At 40.5% G+C, this 21,929-nt stretch overlaps 1 protein-coding gene across 3 annotated transcripts in view; it reads right to left on the bottom strand.

Moving 5' to 3' along the window:
• Nucleotides 1-272: 272 nt before the first annotated feature.
• clpb (ClpB family mitochondrial disaggregase) overlaps nucleotides 273-21,929 on the bottom strand; it is a 124,525-nt gene continuing 102,868 nt past the window's right edge. For 2 of the 3 annotated variants that reach the window (XM_060943420.1, XM_060943419.1), the window contains 3 exons: nucleotides 21,565-21,684; nucleotides 1,945-2,049; nucleotides 273-1,204 (listed from right to left, as the gene is read on the bottom strand). In XM_060943420.1, coding sequence (XP_060799403.1) covers nucleotides 983-1,204; nucleotides 1,945-2,049; nucleotides 21,565-21,684 — 447 coding nt within the window. In that variant the 3' untranslated portion in view covers nucleotides 273-982. Of the gene's footprint in view, nucleotides 1,205-1,944; nucleotides 2,050-2,168; nucleotides 2,961-21,564; nucleotides 21,685-21,929 lie in introns of those variants that run through there. The other variant, XM_060943421.1, reaches the window with a different exon arrangement.

Genomic DNA, 21,929 nt, shown 5'->3' with positions numbered 1-21,929 from the left:
AATGATGTGCTCATATACAGCTTTTGGACTGATGTACCCGTTCTCTCATTCTTGTTGTTTTTTTCCCATAGAAAACAAACAGGGCTCATGTTTCCAGTTGTCCTGCTTGGACATGAATAATAAGTCTGACCCGCACTTGTCTTTGTCTTACCTTTCATCCATCCCTTTTTCCTCCCCATTGCCGCCAATTATTTGAGGCTTGACCGAGTCATCCCATTTCCCCATAGGTGATAATGCATTTGGCAAAGATTTGCTAATTTGAGACATTGACATCAAATCAACTTCAACTCAGTGGCCACTTTATTAGGAATACTTGCATGCATGCGTGCACACACACTATTGTGAATATTGTGTTACAGACTGATGTATGAAAATAATGTAAGATAGTTTTTATTATTTATCTGAAAAATGATTTTATTTCTCGAGTAAACTCAGTACCTGAGGTGTGATGTAGAAATGCGTTTGATTTAGCAGTAAAGCTTGTTTTATAGAGTTTTATGTAAGGTTGTGATGATGTAACTGTCAACTGACTGCTATCATGACATCGCTCACTTCACCACATCATGATAGAACTGTGGACCTGTTTACATCAACAGTTATGAAAAATATAGATTAAAATAAAGTCAAAATTGTGTTTTTACTAACTGACAACTTTTCACAAATATGAGTTTTCTGTTGTAAATATTTTATTCTTAAATAATATTTGCATTTTTATTTATTTGGTCTGTGGCTGTCCAGAATGACAGATGATGGTTAAGTACCAATCAGCTGTGTTGAGATTTAAACTTTCAACTTTCTGAGCAACAGCCCAAAAAAATCAGTATATAGAATTTACTCATTTTTGAAAAAAATATGAGATTTCTGACCTTCTGAACAGAAGCAGTGTTTTTAATGTCTAGTGTGTTGGTGTGTCCACCATGACAAGTTTCTTCACCAGAAATAAAGACATTACAGCAGAATCGCTCAGGAGATAAGCAGGAAGTTAACGTGCAGATGAAACCTGCTCTGGGTTTAGTGGTGGACTGATTTCCAGCTTTTGTGTTTTGCTGTCTTTATCCACTAGCTCCAAGCGGAGCGAAGGACTTGCTCGTCCCTCCTCCTCGTCTCCCAGTTCTCCATCCACACTGAGGCGGAGCGTACAGCCTTTAGGGAGGAGCTCCTGCTCATATGCTGCAGCTATTTGGTTCACCACACAACGCTCCACCTACAATATGAGAGTAGTGCTGATTTAGAGCCATCTCTTAAACTGAAGAGGAGCAGTATGAACACAGAGCAGACAGTAAATATTGTCATATAATTAACATTTTATTTATTAAAAAACAATTATGTTTTGTATAAATATTAAATTATATCAATTTCCTAAATGTGATATTGATATTTAAAGTATCTGTATCTGCTGCTACAGCATTTCATCACCTACATCAATACACACACACATACATACATATATATATATATATATATATATATATATATATATATATATACACTCACAATGTTAAAGTAAAAATAATAAACTTTATTATAATAAAATAAAAGTTACTACTAACAATAATGTGTCACCATTTGAATACAATAAAGTTTTACAACCATTTGAAAAAAAATTATGTCAAAAGATTTAAACTGTTCTTAATTTATTTAACATCATTAATAAATGTTATTATTACCTAAATAAATAAAAGTAGCTTTTGGTTTTTAGACCAAACAGCAAGTCTGATATCACAGCAAAAAGTTTATACACACACACACACACACACACACGAGTCCATAAGCTAATATCAGTGTATAGAACTTCCAATCCAATAAGGACCATTATTGTTTCTTCTACTCGTATTTCTCTCTTCCTAATACCCCAGTGTGTGTTTAGAGGTGTGCATGTGTGTGAGTGAGTGTGCAATATTGATTAGTCTATTGTGTATCGATGGTGTTTGATTGATTGTGTACCTCGTGTTTGATGGAGCGAGCGCCATAGTGGAGGTTGTATCCTCGAATCAGCAGCTCAAGCACAGCTCGCTCCCACAGCAGGGTGATGTCATGTCTCTGTTTGGCCTGAGGGACAAAAAAAAGAACCCCACAAACTGAAGACCAAGTGCTCAACTGAACTGTGCGGATGCATGCATATTATATATATATATATATATATATATATATATATATATATATATATATATATAAATAATGTGTGTGTGTGTGTGTACAGATAGGTACAGTGGTACAGAGGGAAATGCATTTCTGCATAACTAAGATAAGTAAAGTTGAACATGAGTCTGGAAGGAGAATGCGTTCAAGTACACAGAGTATAAGTGAAGGGTGATGTGACTGCGCTCAGCCTGGGGGTAAAAACAAGGGGTTAAAAATCAAAGAGTAAGTGGGGATAGGAGACAAGGGTGGGTGGGGGGTGGTAGGGTGCAGGGGAATGGGGTATGTGGCATGTGATGCTGTGGGTGATTAATTTTTTCTTTTGTTTTTGAATAATTTAATACAAAACAGAACTTTTTCCTCCAGATGACAAAATAATTTGTAAGGCATGTATTGATACTGACAGTGGTGCTGAGTGTCAGTCCGATATTGTGCTCATTTACTGGTAAAAATGTTCCAGTACTGGGCAACAGTGGTGGCGTAAGACAGCAAGGTGGTTCTGGATTCAAGCCACGCAGCCAACTGGGGCCCTCCTGTGTGGAGTTTACATGTTCACCTAGTGCCTGCATGGGTTTCCTCCGGTTTCCTCCCACAGTCCAAAGACATGCAGATTAGTTCAACTGGCTAATTGCCCATAGGTTTGCATGTGAGTGTGAGGGGTCAGACCTGCAAAGGATTGGCGGCCCGTCCAGGGTGAACCCGACCTCTCACCCAACATCAGCTAGGATTGGTTCCAGCTTCCCTGTGACCCGCAATGGATAAGTGCTTTAAGAAATGAATGAATGTTCCAATACCAACCTCAGATACCAGGTGAAGAAATCCTAGCGTCAGTGACAGAAAATTACAGCATTGTAACAGAACAGAAACACAACACGGTACAACACACAGCACGCTACACAACACTGTACAATACACAGTACACGATACAACACTGTACAACACAGCACACTACACAGGACTGTACAATACGCAACACTGTACAACACATAGTACACTACACAACACTGTACAACACAGTACACTACACAACACAGTACACTACACAACCCTATACAATACACAGTACACTACACAGGACTGTACAACACACAACACTGTACAACACAGTACACTACACAACACTGTACAACACATAGTACAGTACACAACCCTATACAATACACAGTAGACTACAAAGGACTGTACAACATGCAAGACTGTACAACACACAGGACTGTGACCCAGTTAATTCCGTTACTTATTATTTACAGGCCCCCGGGGCCATATTCTGAGTTTCTTTCTGAATTTGCAGATTTTATCTCAGATCTGGTTATTTCCTTAGACAAAGCTTTAGTTGTCGGAGATTTTAATATTCACTTCGATAACCCAGAAGACCCTTTGAAAACAGCGTTTGTGTCCCTTTTAGATTCAGTAGGGATTAATCCGAATGTCATAGGACCGACCCACAATGGTGGTCACACCCTTGATCTAATACTAACATTCGGGTTAAATGGAGAAAATATAGTCACACTTCCACAGTCTGAAGTTATCTCAGATCATTGTCTCATCTCATTCAAAATATGTCTGAGTAATAATATATGCACCTCATCACGCTACTGTATTAAACGTATATTCACATCAACTACTGCACAGAGCTTTATAAATGATCTCCCAGAGTTGTCAACTTTGATTGGGTCACTGTCAGCCCCTGCAGAACTTGATCAGGCAACTGAATGCTTAGAGTCAATGTTCCACTATACTTTAGATAACGCAGCTCCTCTTAAAAGGAAAATGATTAGAGAGAAAAAATTAGCACCCTGGTATAATGATGACACTCACACATTAAAACAGACCACCTGAAAACTGGAACGTAAATGGCGTCAAACAAAATTGGTAGTGTTCAAATTAGCATGGAAGGAGAGCTTCCTGAAGTATAGAAAAGCTCTTAGTGCTACTAGATCAACATATCTCTCCTCCCTAATAGAAGATAATAAAAAATAATCCTAGATAGCTATTTAATACTGTAGCAAAATTAACCAGGAATAAGTCCACTATAGACACATGCACACCTGCAGTACGTAGTAGCAACGACTTCATGAACTTTTTAATGACAAAATTGAAAATATCTGACAAAAAATTCAAACTACTAATTTAAGGTCAATGCAAGTGACCCTGTAGTTAACAATATAAAACTGTATCAGATCAGCAATTAGAATGTTTTACTCCCCTTAGAGAATTACTGAATTAATGAATTACTTTCATTAATCTCTGCATCAAAAGCCTCAACTTGTGTACTAGATCCCTTACCTACACGTCTATTCAAACAGACAGATGTGTAGGTAACTGAACCGTTTCTAAAAATAATAAATTCTTCTCTTAGGATTGGCTATGTACCCAAAGCCTTTAAACTAGCAGTCATCAAACCCCTGATTAAAAAACCTGACCCTGATCCCTGTCAGCTGTCCAATTATCGGCCAATATCAAACCTCCCCTTTGAAAAAAGCTGTGACACAGCAGTTATGCTCATATTTACATAGGAATAACATCCATGAAATGTATCAGTCAGGATTTAGACCTCATCATAGCACAGAGACAGCACTGGTTAAAGTAGTAAACGACCTACTGTTGGCGTCTGACCAGGGCTGTGTCTTGCTGCTTGTGTTGCTTGACCTTAGTGCAGCATGTGATACCATTGATCATTCCATTCTTCTGGATCGACTAGAAAATGTTGTGGGAGTTAAGGGAACGGCCCTCTCCTGGCTCAGCTCTTATTTAACTGATCGCTATCAGTATGTTGATGTAAATGGTGATTTTTCTAGACATACTGAGGTAAAGTTTGGTGTTCCACAAGGTTCTGTCTTGGGTCCAATGCTTTTTTCTTTATATAATGTTACCTCTGGGTGATATTATTCGTAAACATTGTATTAGTTTCCACTGTTATGCTGATGACACAGTTGTATGTTTCTGCAAAACCTGATGAGACACACCAACTTAATAGAATTGAAGAATGTGTGAAGGACATTAGACACTGGATGCTTATTAACATCCTTCTGCTTAACTCTGACAAGACTAAAGTACTTGTATTAGGACCCCAAGCAGCTAGAAGCAAGTTTTCTGATTACACAGTAACTCTGGATGGCCTTTCTGTTTCTTCACGTGCAGCAGTAAGAGACGTCGGAGTGATTATTGACTCCAGTCTTTCATTTGAAACTCACATCGATAACATTACCTGGACAGCTTTCTTTCATCTCAGAAATATTGCAAAGATAAGAAATTTAATGTCACTACATGATGAGAAAAAACTAGCTCATGCTTTTGTTACCTCCAGGTTGGATTACTGTAATGCCTTACTGTCTGGATGTTCCAATAAGTGCATAAACAAGCTCCAGTTAGTTCAAAATGCAGCAGCAAGAGTCCTTACTAGAACTAGAAGATATGACCACATCACGCCTGTCTTACACACACTGCACTGGCTCCCAATGAAACTTCGTATTGATAATAAAATACGACTATTGACCTTTAAAGCACTGAATGGTCTCGCACCACAGTACCTGAGTGAACTTCTGGTCCTTTATGACCCACCACGCCTACTTAGATCAAAAGGTGCAGGCTATCTGCTGGTACCTCGTATAGTGAAGGCTACATCAGGGGGCAGAGCCTTTTCTTACAAAGCCCCACAGTTATGGAACAGCCTTCCAAGTAGTGTTTGGGAATCAGACACAGTCTCAGCATTTAAGTCCAAGCTGAAAACATATCTGTTTAGTCAAGCCTTTTGTTAATGGTGTTTATGAGGTAAAGGTGTAGATCTGGAGGGTCCTCAGACAGAGTGTTTTGGTAAACTGGGATGTATGGATGCTGTCAGACCCCCATTCGCTTGCTCACTCAAGTTGGTTGACGGTGTAGTGGCTGCTGCTTTATGTCCTGGGACTCCCTCATGCCTGTGTTACCTTCTGGCGCTCCCCTTTTAGTTATGCTGTCATAGTTTTGCTGGAGTCCCTGCTTATACTTAGCGCAAAATGTATACTGTATATACTTATTCAGGTGACATTGGGCATACCTAACAACCTGTTCCCCTCCCCGAGTTACATGTCAATCCTGGGATCGAGATGCTGACCTCTTCTGCTCCTCAGACCTGCCTGATCCATCCTGATGCCCTGTGTCTGGTCAGAGTCTCATCACATCGCTCCTGTGGAGGACGGCCCCATGTGGACAGTTGAAAGTCACACTTGGAGGATGCTCTGGACACTTACAGTAATGCTTTTATGGCTGAGGACTACAGCTGACTTGCTAACTTTAGGACTGCAGTTATCATGAACAGTTTTGCACTCAAGTTTCCATCAATGAAGAGTTTATACAACCCTGATTCCAAAAAAGTTGGGACAAAGTACAAATTGTAAATAAAAATGGAATGCAATAATTTACAAATCTCAAAAACTGATATTGTGTTCACAATAGAACATAGACAACATATCAAATGTCGAAAGTGAGACATTTTGAAATTTCATGCCAAATATTGGCTCATTTGAAATTTCATGACAGCAACACATCTCAAAAAAGTTGGGACAGGGGCAATAAGAGGCTGGAAAAGTTAAAGGTACAAAAAAAGGAACAGCTGGAGGACCAAATTGCAACTCATTAGGTCAATTGGCAATAGGTCATTAACATGACTGGGTATAAAAAGAGCATCTTGGAGTGGCAGCGGCTCTCAGAAGTAAAGATGGGAAGAGGATCACCAATCCCCCTAATTCTGCGCCGACAAATAGTGGAGCAATATCAGAAAGGAGTTCGACAGTGTAAAATTGCAAAGAGTTTGAACATATCATCATCTACAGTGCATAATATCATCAAAAGATTCAGAGAATCTGTAAGAATCTCTGTGCGTAAGGGTCAAGGCCGGAAAACCATACTGGGTGCCTGTGATCTTCGGGCCCTTAGACGGCACTGCATCACATACAGGCATGCTTCTGTATTGGAAATCACAAAATGGGCTCAGGAATATTTCCAGAGAACATTATCTGTGAACACAATTCACCGTGCCATCCGGTGTTGCCAGCTAAAACTCTATAGTTCAAAGAAGAAGTCGTATCTAAACATGATCCAGAAGCGCAGACGTCTTCTCTGGGCCAAGGCTCATTTAAAATGGACTGTGGCAAAGTGGAAAACTGTTCTGTGGTCAGACGAATCAAAATTTGAAGTTCTTTATGGAAATCAGGGACGCAGTGTCATTCGGACTAAAGAGGAGAAGGACGATCCAAGTTGTTATCAGCGCTCAGTTCAGAAGCCTGCATCTGGTGGTATGGGGTTGCATTAGTGCGTGTGGCATGGGCAGCTTACACATCTGGAAAGACACCATCAATGCTGAAAGGTATATCCAGGTTCTAGAGCAACATATGCTCCCATCCAGACGACGTCTCTTTCAGGGAAGACCTTGCATTTTTCAACATGACAATGCCAAACCACATACTGCATCAATTACAGCATCATGGCTGCGTAGAAGAAGGGTCCGGGTACTGAACTGGCCAGCCTGCAGTCCAGATCTTTCACCCATAGAAAACATTTGGCGCATCATAAAACGGAAGATACGACAAAAAAGACCTAAGACAGTTGAGCAACTAGAATCCTACATTAGACAAGAATGGGTTAACATTCCTATCCCTAAACTTGAGCAACTTGTCTCCTCAGTCCCCAGACGTTTACAGACTGTTGTAAAGAGAAAAGGGGATGTCTCACATGGCCTTGTCCCAACTTTTCTGAGATGTGGTGTTGTCATGAAATTTAAAATCACCTAATTTTTCTCTTTAAATGATACATTTTCTCAGTTTAAACATTTGATGTGTCATCTATGTTCTATTCTGAATAAAATATGGAATTTTGAAACTTCCACATCATTTCATTCCGTTTTTATTTACAATTTGTACTTTGTCCCAACGTTTTGGAATCGGGGTTGTAATATCAACAAAACTGACTTCATGTTAAAACTGTTAATGTTATAGTCATGTTGTCTGTTGTTGCCCAAATGAGGATGGGTTCAAGGACTGTCCAACACACAGTACCCTACACAGGACTGTCCAACACACAGTACCCTACACAGGACTGTCCAACACACTGTACACTACACAGGACTGTACAATACGCAACACTGTACAACATACAGTACACTATACTACACTGTTTATATTGTTTATTTCAGTTTTTCTATTTTCATTTATTTGCATTGCCTGTTTGCACCGTGGGTCAGAGAGGACTGAAATTTCATCTGTGCTGTATGTCGAGCATGTACGGTATAGTATATTTGACAATAAAATTGACTTGAGTACACCACACAGCACTGTACAACACACAGCACTGTACAACATGCAACACTGTACAACACACTAAAAAAACATACTAATTTATCACTCAATAAATTAAACAGGCTGTATGTTTTTGAGACAGAATTCATTGGAGTCACAGGAGTTTCATCAATAATAATAATAATAATAATAATAATAATAATAAATTTCTATAGCGCCTTTCACAATTCTAAGGTTGCTTTACATGGGGGAAAAAGACTAAGCAGTAAGAGAGGAAGAGAAATGATCATGGAAGATCATTGAAATAATTGGTCTGTGAGATCTGAATTGAAAAAGAGAAAGAAGGGCAGCCATGGAGAGAAGGACGAAGAGAATTCCAGAGTTTGGGGTCAATGGCACTGGAGGTCCTGCCCCCACATTAGAAAGTCTGGTGCATAGAACAGCAAGTAGGTTGTTGCTAGAAGACCTTAGTGAGTGAATGGAGGTGTAGGGGATCAGTAGTTCCCTCAGCTAGATCAGAGCAAGATTATGCAGGGCTTTGAGAAAAGACAAGCAAGATTTAAAATTTGATCCAGCACAGAACCGGTACCGGAAAGAGGATGGGGGTGATGTGAGCAGAGACTTTAGTATGGGCTAGAATTGCAGAATTCTGAATATATTGTATCTTTTGTAAGGACTATGCAGGAAGGCATATGAAGAGTGAATTACAATAATCTAAATGGGATATTATGAAAGCATGAACCAGAGTTTGTGCATCATTACCAGTCAGAAGCGGATGAAGACGAGCAATGTTACGGAGGTGAAAGAATGCAAGTTTGGTGAGTAACTTACAGTGGGGCAAAAAAGTATTTAGTCAGCCACCAATTGTACAAGTTCTCCCACTTAAAAAGATGAGAGAGGCCTGTAATTTTCATCATTGGTACACTTTAACTATGAGAGACAGAACGGGGGAAAGAATCCAGGAAATCACATTCTAGGATTTTTAATGAATTAATTGGTAAATTCCTCAGTAAAATAAGTATTTGGTCACCTACAAACAAGCAAGATTTCTGGCTCTCACAGACCTGTAACAACTTCTTTAAGAGGCTCCTCTGTCCTCCACTCGTTACCTGTATTAATGGCACCTGTTTGAACTCGTTATCAGTATAAAAGACACCTGTCCACAACCTCAAACAGTCACATTCCAAACTCCATTATGGCCAAGACCAAAGAGCTGTCAAAGGACACCAGAAACAAAATTGTAGACCTGCACCAGGCTGGGAAGACTGAATCTGCAATAGGTAAGCAGCTTGGTGTGAAGAAATCAACTGTGGGAGCAATTATTAGAAAATGGAAGACATACAAGACCACTGATAATCTCCATCGATCTGGGGCTCCACGCAAGATCTCACCCCGTGGGGTCAAAATGATCACAAGAACGGTGAGCAAAAATCCCAGAACCACACGGGGGGACCTAGTGAATGACCTGCAGAGAGCTGGGACCAAAGTAACAAAGGCTACCATCAGTAACACACTATGCCGCTAGGAACTCAAATCCTGCAGTGCCAGACGTGTCCCCCTGCTTAAGCCAGTACATGTCCAGGCCCATCTGAAATTTGCTAGAGAGCATTTGGATGATCCAGAAGAGGATTGGGAGAACGTCATATGGTCAGATGAAACCAAAATAAAACTTTTTGGTAAAAACTCAACTTGTCGTGTTTGGAGGAGAAAGAATGCTGAGTTGCATCCAAAGAACACCATACCTACTGTGAAGCATGGGGGTGGAAACATCATGCTTTGGGGTTGTTTTTCTGCAAAGGGACCAGGATGACTGATCCGTGTAAAGGAAAGAATGAATGGGGCCATGTATTGTGAGATTTTGAGTGAAAACCTCCTTCCATCAGCAAGGGCACTGAAGATGAAACGTGGCTGGGTCTTTCAGCATGACAATGATCCCAAACATACCGCCTGGGCAATGAAGGAGTGGCTTCGTAAGAAGCATTTCAAGGTCCTGGAGTGGCTTAGCCAGTCTCCAGATCTCAACCCCATAGAAAATCTTTGGAGGGAGTTGAAAGTCCGTGTTGCCCAGCGACAGCCCCAAAACATCACTGCTCTAGAGGAGATCTGCATGGAGGAATGGGCCAAAATACCAGCAACAGTGTGTGAAAACTTACAGAAAATGTTTGACCTCTGTCATTGCCAACAAAGGGTATATAACAAAGTATTGAGATGAACTTTTGTTATTGACCAAATACTTATTTTCCACCATAATTTGCAAATAAATTCTTTAAAAATCAGACAATGTGATACCTATGATGAAAATTTCAGGCCTCTCTCATCTTTTTAAGTGGGAGAACTTGCACAATTGGTGACTGACTAAATACTTTTTTGCCCCACTGTAATATGAAAATCAAAATTGAGTGATCAATCATATAGTACTCCCAAGATTTCTGACAACAGGAACAAGGCTTAAGAAGCACAGCATCAGTACTAATAGAAAAGTTGGATGACTCATATAAGAGAGATTTGGGACCAGCCAATAGAAATTCAGTTTTCTCAGAGTTGAAAACCAAACAAAACCCTAAAAAGAAACCCTACTTGCCGATCATGGAAAGTGCCCTGATGCAAACCCCGTACATTTTAATTACTAACCCCATTTACAGAAAACATGGGATATTTTCCAAAATGGAATGAAAACAAAAATCTGTGATTTGTTAATTCATATGAACCTTTATTTAACTGACAAAAGTACAAAGAAAAGATTTTCAATAGTTTTACTGACCAACTTAATTGTGTTTTGTAAATATAAACGAAGTTAGAATTTGATGCCTGCGACACACTTAAAAAAAAAAAAAAAACAACAACAACAAGGACAGAGGCATTATTAGTGTGCAGCAAGCAAACTATTGTTCTTAAAGGAACGGTCCACCGTACTTCCATAATGAAATATGCTCTTATCTGAATTGAGACGAGCTGCTCCATACCTCTCTGAGCTTTGCATGACCTCCCAGTCAGTCAGACGCAGTCAGACGCGCTGTCACTCCTGTTAGCAATGTAGCTAGGCTCAGTATGGCCAATGGTATTTTTTGGGGCTGTAGTTAGATGCGACCAAACTCTTCCGCGTTTTTCCTGTTTACATAGGTTTATATGACCAGTGATATGAAACAAGCTCAGTTACACAAATTGAAACGTAGCGATTTTCTATGCTATGGAAAGTGCGCACTATAATGACAGGCGTACTAACACCTTCTGCGCGCTTCGGCAGCGCATTGATACAGAGCTCAGATATCAATGTGCTGCCGAAGCGCGCAGAAGGTGTTAGTACGCCTGTCATTATAGTGCGCACTTTCCATAGCATAGAAAATCGCCACGTTTCAATTTGTGTAACTGAACTTGTTTCATATCACTGGTCATATAAACCTATGTAAACAGGAAAAACGCGGAAGAGTTTGGTCGCATCTAACTACAGCCCCAAAAAATACCATTGGCCATACTGAGCCTAGCTACATTGCTAACAGGAGTGACAGCGCGTCTGACTGCGTCTGACTGACTGGGAGGTCACGCAAAGCTCGGAGAGGTACGGAGCAGCTCGTCTCAATTCAGATAAGAGCATATTTCATTATGGAAGTACGGTGGACTGTTCCTTTAAGTTTACTTTATTATTCCTGTACACCCGTTTTTTGGAGCCACTACTCCTCCTACAGCTTTTGAGATACCAACACCGTTCCAACTCTGAAATGTCCGTCCTGAAGTGGTGTAGTGCGCTTGTATACAGCTTTTGGATTGATGCACCCTCTCTCGTTCTTGTCGTTTTTTTCCCCCATCGAGAATGAATAGGTCGCATGAATCAACTCATCCTGCTCAGACATGCTTCTGACCCACATTCATTTTTTCCTTTCTTTTCATGTCCCACTTTTTCATCCACTCACTTCCATTCATTTTTGGCCCCACTGAAAATGAATGGAGTTTCGGGAAAAAAAAAAACTTTCACACTCCATCAAATTTTTGAAGCGAGTGACCAAACTTCAAGAAACTTCACATGATGCCTCAGGGCAAGTCCCCGCACATATCCATCCCCTCATCTGAGGCATGCACTCGTCTTTTCCTTGGTTTTCACGCATCCTTTTTTCCCTCCACAGGCTTCCATTGATTTTTGGCCCCATTCACATGAATGGAGTTTTGCTCATTAACACTTCACCACACAGCCACCAAACTTCATATGGCACCTCAGGCCAACTCACCCATCACACACATATCAGGTCTGACCCGCACTCGTCTTTGTCTTGCCTTTCATCCATCTCTTTTTCCTCCACATTGCAGCTAATTATTTGAAACTTGACGGAGTCATCCCTCCATTCCCCATAGGTGATAATGCATTTGGCAAGGATCTGCTCATTTGAGATTTTGACAACAAATGAACTTCAACTCAACGGCCGCTTTACTAGGAATACTTGCACGTCCACACAACACACATATTAGCCATTAGCATGCTAGCTCTAAGCATATAAGCCTTACCGTGTTAGCATGCTAACCTGCGCATGTTAACCTTCTAACTGTTAGCATGTGTGCCATTAGATTAGATTAGACTAGATTAGATTAGATAAAACTTTACTGATCCCTTTGGGAGGGTTCCCTCAGGGAAATTAAGATTCCAGCAGCATCATTACAGATAAACAGAGAAAAGAAATAGAGAAAACTTCTAGATAAATTAAAATAAATTAAGTATTTACATATACAAATATAAAAAGAATAAGATATGGGGAAGAGAGGAAGGGGGGCATGTCCACAGACACAGGCTGCTGATGGGTGCAGCCCCCAGCGGTACATGTCATTGAACCAACCAACTCCGGTTCGTAGGCGGTTCAGGGTGACCGATGATCTTCGGGGTAGCTCAGCTCCTGGTGGTAATGTTGTATTTGGGGAGAGTGCGAACTGGGTGGGTGGGGTGGTCTCCTACCAGGAGGTTCTCCATTTGTCTATGATGTTGAAGTTAGTGCCACGTAGGGTTGCTGCATGGCGGGAGAAGAGGTGGCAGGAGGACAAGCATTGGCGGTCTAGTTGAGAGTTCTGGACGAGGTGGTGAAGGGGGTGATTGGTATCTTGCAAAGCCTTGTTGACCAGTCTGTGTGTAAGGTGTTCTCTGTGAAGAGCTGCAGGAGCAATGCCAGCTAACAATGGTAGGAGCTCAGATGGAGTTGGACGCAGGCAGTCTGTGATGATTCTCAGGGTCTCATTTAATGTTATATCCAGCTTTCGTGCATGTGCACTGTGACACCAAGCTGGGGCTGCATATTCCACAAAGCTGTAGACTAGGGCGAGGGCACCTGTGCGGAGGGTTGATGTATTAGCTCCCCATGATGACCCTGCCAGGCGGCGAAGGAGGTTGATCCTGGATGACACTTTAGCCCATAGTGATTCGAGGTGTTGCTTGAATGTCAGTTGCCTATCTAATTATACACCAAGATATGTTGGAGTGGCATTGTAGGGTAGGGGTGTCCCGTTGAGGTTCACTGTGAGCTGAAGGTGTTGGCGTTGAGGTGGAAGGCTGTGGTGGTGTTTTTTGCCGTGCTCAGCTTCAGTCTCCATGATTCAAGATAGGTTGCTATGAGTGCCATGGCCTTCGTGAGTGCATCTTCCACATTTGACCAGCTACTGTCTGAAAACAAGAGTGCAAGGTCGTCTGCGTATCCATATTGCCTTGATGATGTATGGGGTAGGTCGCTAATGTAGATGTTAAATAGCATGGGGGCCAGTACTGAGCCTTGAGGAACTCTATTTCTGAGCAGTCACTGACAACTGGACTGTGCGTCACTCGTCTTCAAAATGAAGTTGCAGTTGCCAAGGATGTTTGAGATGAACCGTATGAGGTTGCGATCTGGGATAGTCCAAAGGAGTTTCAGGATCAGACCCTGGTGCCACACGGTGTCATAAGCTGCAGTCAGGTCAACCAAGATGACTCCCACTTCTGTTGTTGGTAAGCTTCACAACCTGGGGTACTGTGTATGCTAACAGTTAGCATGTTAAGAGTTAGCATGTTAGCATTAACATGTTAGCATGCTAACATTAGCATGTTAGTATTAACATGTTAACATGAACATATGACATGCAATTGCATATCAGCATGTATTATAGCATGTTAGCATTTGCCTGTTAGCATGCTAGCTGTTAGCTGTCGACATGTTAGCATGTTAACCAGAAAGTGTTAGCTTGTTAACTTTAGCATGTTCATATGCTAGTTGTTAACATATTAGTCTCAACATGTTAGAATACTCACAATTAACATGTTAGCATGTTCACTGTTAACATGTTAGCATGCTAGCTGTTAGCATATTAGCCTTAGCATGTTAACATGCTAGATGACAACAGGGTAACTGTTAGCATGCTCCCTATTACCATGCCAAGGATATTTGAGATGAACCGTATGAGGTTGCGATCTGGGATAGTCCAAAGGAGTTTCAGGATCAAACCATGCTTACATTAGCATATAAGCATGCTAACTGATAGCATTTTAGCCTTAGCATGTTAGCATGATTCTGCTACAGCTCAGCAAGCACACTTTGCATTTTCTCTGTGGAAATGCAGTCTAGTTACCATTGTATTACATCAACTTTCCTTTTTAAACCCTTTTTAATCATATGGGATTTGAGGATACTAATTGTTGCAGTTTTGCAATTGGAATTTTTGTGCATTCTTGCTTGACTTCAAGCTGCTCAACAGTCCGTGGTTGCCATTGTCTGGTTCTCCTTTTCATGATGCGCCATACATTTTCAATAGAAGACAGAGCTGGACTGGCAGCAGGCCAGTTAAGCATACACACTCCATGTCCACAAAGCCAGTTGTAGTCTGTGCAGATGGAGGCCTGGCATTGTCCTGCTGAAATAAGTATGGACTTCCTGGGAAGAGACGCTGCTTTGATGAATATATCTCTCTGAAATCCCAATATATGCCCCAATGTATCAATGGTACCTTCAAATACATGCAACTCACCCATGCAATAGGCACTGGTGCCCCCCATATGATCACAAATGCTAGCCTTCACCTTTCTCTGACGATAAACTGGATGGTCATGTTTACCTTTGCCGCTGAGAACTCGATGTCTGGTTTTCCCAAAAACATGCTGAAATGTGGACTCATCTGAACACAGCACGTTTTCACTGTCTTTCAGTCCATCTGAGATGAGTTTGGGCCCAGAGAAATCGGCAGCATTTCTGCATAGAATTAATGGATGGCTTCCTCCTTGGTAAATATGGTTTCAGGTTGCATTATTGGATGCAGTGGCGGACTATGTTAAGAGACAATGGTTTTCCGAAGTACTCCCAAGCCCATGTGGCTACATTTGTCACATGAGCATGATGGTTTCTCAGACAGTGTTGCCCGAGGGCTCGAAGGTCATGCACGGTCAACAGTGATTTCCGACCTTGCCCTTTACACACCAAGATATCTGTGAATTCCCTGAATTTTTTCACAATATTATGTACTAAGGATTTTAAAATACCTAAAATCTTGCAATGAGAAATGTTCTTTTTGAATTGCTTGCAAAGACTGAGCCTTTGGTGCTGCTCCTTTTATACTAAGTCCAATTAACACCAATTAACCTGCTTATTGTGTAATCTTCCAAAATGGGGTTACTTGAATATCCTATAAACTTTTCAGTCTTATTTTGGCTCTGTCCCAACTTTTTTTTTTTGAGTGTGTTGGAGGCATCAAATTCTAACTTTGTTTATATTTACAAAATACATTCAAGTTCATCAGTTACTGAAAATCTTTTCTGTGTATTTCTGTCAGTTAAATAAAGGTTCACGTGAATTAACAAATCACAGATTTTTGTTTTTATTGTATTTTGGAAAATATCCCAACTTTTCTGGAAATGGGGTTAGTAAAAATAAAACTATATAACCATTTATTCCATTTTAAATGTTACAATATTTCTAAGAATAGGCTTCCCTGGGCACGGCCATTTGCTGACACACGTACACTGTTTACAACAGTAACACAAAGCCATCTAATAAAGGTTTCTAATTAAAAAATAAATAAATAAATAAATAAATAAAATCCCTGGGTGCTGGAATACAGCTCCTCACTGCTCTGGGTGTGTGCGTGTGTGTTCACTGCTTCAGATGGGTGAAATGCAGAGAAAGAACTTCAATGTGCTGCAATGTATATGTGACAAATAAAGGCTTCTAATTCTAAAAATTTAATCAGAAGTTTCTGTAACCATGTGATTTTTACTGTCAACAAAACACGCGAATCAACGGACTTCACTTTTATGAAGTTTTAATCTCACTTACCTAACACACATACTAGTAAACAATGGCAGTTGTCATAGCAACACAATTCTTGCCATCTAAGAACATCGCTTTTCTCAGTGGAAAAAAAAAAACAAATGCATGTCATAAAAATACAAGGAAAAAAAATTTTTTTGGAGAACCCCCCCCCAAAAACAAACAAACAAAAAAATACTGAGTAGCCAGCGATGGAGTGTTTATAAGCAGCCTCTGGTATGGCTACTCACTTGAGTGTGTGTTTTCACTGCTTCAAAGATCAGGCTTATTTTTTTTTCGATGACTGGGTGTGTTTGTAATGACAGGAAGTATGCATGTCTGTAGATGTATGTTCATATGACAACTGTATGTCTGTACTGTCTTTTTTTTGCAGTGACTGGGTGTGTTTGACTGTGTGTTCATGTATGCTGCTAATACTGTTACATGTTTTCTATGTATTCTTTTTAATTTAAATTATATTTTAGAGACTCAATGACTGAGGCACTGACTGGAGAGCACTTTAAATTTCGTTGTACTTGTGACAATGACAATAAAGACCTATTCTATTCTATCTTCAGGGTTGTTTACAACATGAAGATCTAGTATCCACTAGATCTCAGCCTCGGTAAGTCATGTAGTGTGTAAGTGACGTCAGAATCTCTGATTCGCTCACGTAATTTGTACTCAGAGCATGATATTTGAACCTTGGCGAGAGTAAAGACTTAACAGGAGAGGTGGTGAACTTGTGTGAACCTTGTCTGAAAATCTGTTCTCTGCTTGTAAAATATGACCTGAACCACTGAAGGGCTCAGTCATACCAATAGAGGAGAGACAGGAAATGAGTGCATCGCTGTTAACCGTGTCAAAAGCAGCACTTAAGTAATACAGACACCTAAATAAATTCACTCTTCCCTATGACTCCATGAAAATAAAGATAGTTATGATAATTTTCACCCACAATGCGACTGCGAATAATAAGTCTTTGATGATAAAGGGAGGGGGGGGGGGGGGGGGGCGCACACCAAAGTGGCATGATGGAGCAAATGGGAACTGCGGCGCCTTGTTGTAACGTAGATCGGGGAATGTCCAGAACCCGGAAGTGCATGTACAGCATCTGAAGCCAGGACTTTTAAACATCATTTTCCATCACTACCAAAGGAATACAGACAGGCCCAGTCACTTAATAACATAACAGTTTATTTACAAATATTATGGTATTAATGCAGTGTTCCTTTGTGGTACTTTTTGTGACACAGCAGTTATGCTCATATTTACATAGGAATAACATCCATGAAATGTATCAGTCAGGATTTAGACCTCATCATAGCACAGAGACAGCACTGGTTAAAGTAGTAAACGACCTACTGTTGGCGTCTGACCAGGGCTGTGTCTCGCTGCTTGTGTTGCTTGACCTTAGTGCAGCATTTGATACCATTGATCATTCCATTCTTCTGGATAGACTAGAAAATAATGTGGGAGTTAAGGGAACGGCCCTCTCCTGGCTCAGCTCTTATTTAACTGATCGCTATCAGTATGTTGATGGAAATGGTGATTTTTCTAGACATACTGAGGTCAAGTTTGGTGTTCCACAAGGTTCTGTCTTGGGTCCACTGCTTTTTTCTTTATACATGTTATCTCTGGGTAATATTATTGGTAAACATTTGTGAAAACTAATATGTTTCCACTGTTATGCTGATGACACACAGTTGTATGTTTCTGCAAAACCTGATGAGAGACACCAGCTTAACAGAATTGAATGTGTGAAGGACATTAGACACTGAATGCTTATTAACTTCCTTCTGCTTAACTCTGACAGGACTGAAGTACTTGTACTAGAAAATGTTGTGGGAGTTAAGGGAACAGCCCTCTCCTGGCTCAGGACCACATGCTAGGACCACATGCAGCTAGAAGTAGGTTTTCTGATTATACAGTGACTCTGGAGGGCCTTTCTGTTTCTTCACGTGCAGCAGTAAAAGACCTCGGAGTGATGATTGACCCCAGTCTTTCATTCGAAACTCACACTGATAAAATTACCCGGATAGCTTTCTTTCATCTCAGAAATATTGCTAAGATAAGAAATTTAATGTCACTACACGACACAGAAAAACTAGTTCATGCTTTCGTTACCTCCAGGTTGGATTACTATAATGCCTTACTGTCTGGATGTTCCAATAAGTGCATAAACAAGCTCCAGTTAGTTCAAAATGCAGCAGCAAAAGTCCTAACTAGAACTAGAAAATATGACCCCATCACCCCTGTCATATCAAAACTGCATTGGCTCCCAATCAAATTTCTTATATAGACCTTTAAAGCACTCGCACCACAGTACCTGAGTGAACTTCTTGTCCTTTATGACCCGCCACGCCTACTTAGATCAAACGGTGCAGGCTATCTGCTGGTACCTCGTATAGTGAAGGCTACATCAGGGGGCAGAGCCTTTCAATACTAAAAAGGTTCTAAATTAATACCGACACCTAAATAAATTCACTCTTCTCTTTGACTCTGTGAAAATCTGGTGAACAGATGGCACACTCTATTGTACACATATTCCATTACTCCAGTGTGTTGAAAATGCTTGAAAACAATGACAAACGCAGGCTTGAACAAAAAATATTTTATTTTAGCTTTCAGGTAATAAAATAAGTAGAGTAGATCTAAACTAGCAGTGTTCTGGTACACTGGCTGCAGTCTAATGACTACTTTCCACAACAGTTGTCCACATGAAGCGATATATCTCTGTGCCACACTGTGCTTTTGGGAGGTCGGTATTCGGTAGGCGATTGCCGAATTGGAACAAAAACAATTATTTTATCTTGGCCTGAGTTATAACTTACTAACAGGAATCACTATTATACTAACAATTACACCAGTAAAAGATTCAAACAGCCGGTATTGGTAATTATTAATGTAAACAAAAACAGGTTGCCTGTTAATCATCCCTCCACCATGTCAGCTTGCCCAGATCTGTGTGGCACTCACTCATCTCATTGTGATTGTCAATGTGACGGTCCTGGTGCGGCTCAAACCAGTAGGACTCTATCCCGAGCCCTACATTCTCCCTCTCTTCCCCAACTAACTCGTCTTCATCCCCATCACGCAAGACATACGCGGTGTCCGAAATCACTCACTACTCACTATATAGCGAGCTCACCATGTTGTAGTGCTGTCCAAATGTATAGTGAGAATTATTACAACAGACAATTATTACACCCGGTGCAGCAACGAGAGAATATTTCATTAAAAACGGTAAGAGAATAGAAAATGAGCTAAAACAGAATAAACGACATAAAATACGAGAATAAAAGTCAGAGTGCAGAGTGAGGAATTAACCAAAAGCCTCAAATTTGATTTAATAAAAGGCAAAGAAGAAAGTATTCAGCCTTGATTTAAAAGAACTGAAAGATGCAGCAGACACAAAGTACTCTGTATTTATTAATGTGGGAAATACGTTCAGTACAATATGGGCTTATTATTCTGAAAACCCACCAGCCGTCTGACCTGGCATGTTTTAATTGTGCGACAGTAATTATGTAAATAACAGCGCGGCAGAGTAGTGTCCAAAAGTGTTTTTTTCATTTTACCAATGAGCTCACGATATAGTCCTCTATATAGAATTCCTTAGACAGTGAGTAGGGAATAGTGAACGAGTGAGTGATTTCAGACACCGCTCATAGCTCACAACTCATGTTCTGCCGGCGCGCCTTCCAGGCAGGGGTTCACCAATCTACGTCATTTCCGCTTTGGGCCGTTCTCAGCAGAAGGGAAGGGTATCCCAGGCATCACTTCGTGACGGGAGGTTTAAACGTTTTATTTAGTTTTTTCATCTCCACACCTTGCGATCACATCAAAAATTTAAAGTTTGTGTTAAAATCTAAAATGACACCAGGGAGACCTGTTCGTGTCGGTATCACTTTAAGGCAAAGAGGAGAATGTTGTGAGAACCACCATCAGCAGACCGGTGGAGATCATTAACACCACGCAGAAGAGCCGTCTCAGTGCTGTGATGTGTACGGAAACCAGATTTAAAGGGCTCATAGAGTGCTTTCGTGAAGAAACGTATGGAGTTACATTTCTACCACTCTTTCCATCATTTTAGCTCGAAGGAGAAGATAATATTAAATCAAATATTTAAATACAGAAATAAAAATAATGCTCACGTGTGTGCATGTTCACTGCTTCAGATGGATTAAATGCAGAGAGGAATTTCACAAGTGTATGTGTGATGAATAAAGTTGTTCTTTTTCTTCTTCTCAAGGAATAAGAAAATGAATAAAAATAAAAGAACAAGAAAATAAATGCTTTACTTCATTGCATAAATTTTTTTCCATGAAGGGCCAAGCCGTCAAATCAACCGGCTTTGGCCAGGCCTTTCTGCCCAGGATGACTATTCAGCTCCTGCACACATGAATCCTGCTTCGATGGGAATAAGCGAGCAAAGCCAGATGATTGACAGCCTGGCCCTTCAGGGAAAAGAAAACTCAATCAAGAAAATTCTCTTATTCTTTTAAATTTTATTCCTTTTCTTATTCCTTTATTTTTATTTGCAGATTTTCTTATTCTTTTTCAACATTTATTTTCTTATTCTTTTCCAGATTTGTTCTTTTTTTTATGGCACTCCTGTGACTCCACAGAAGTGAAGTTTCATTCGTATTTAAATATTCATGACTGGCCCACATGCTAACCTCACTAATATGATTATGGTGATCGGCCTGTTATTGATTCCCTGTGTGTGTGTGAGTGTGTGTATTTAATGTGTTTATTGGTGTGCTTCATATCAACAGCACAAAGAGAAATGGCTCTGTACTTACAGCAATCCACCTTTTAACTGTCTCTCTCTCTCACACACACACACACACACACACACACACACACACACACACACACACACACACACACACACACACACAGAGTACCTTTTTGGCCCAGTAGTTGAGCTCCTTGTTGACAAGCTGAATGAGCTCGGAGTGGCAAAAAGGCAGAAAGTAAACGATTTCATTAATCCGTCCCAGAAATTCATCACGTCTGAACTGGGCCTGAAAGAACAACACACCAATCACAATCCATTACCATAACCTTTTAGCCAATAGGATTCCACCATCACTTTATATACCATGGCCATAGACAAATCTTTGTTTCTGACTAGCTGGAGTATGTGTGTGTGTCTGATCAAACAGTAACCATGATGGAACGTTACCAATGTAATCAGCATAAATAACAGCACTAGCCTCCGCCTTTATTCACCATGTCTTGTAGCTAAAGGATGAAATGTATAACATCC

The sequence above is a fragment of the Neoarius graeffei genome, chromosome 16, assembly GCF_027579695.1.
Source record: "Neoarius graeffei isolate fNeoGra1 chromosome 16, fNeoGra1.pri, whole genome shotgun sequence".
Taxonomy (NCBI): domain Eukaryota; kingdom Metazoa; phylum Chordata; class Actinopteri; order Siluriformes; family Ariidae; genus Neoarius; species Neoarius graeffei.
The sequence above is the reverse complement of the archived record's forward strand: the minus strand, read 5'-3'. Positions and strand labels throughout refer to the sequence as shown.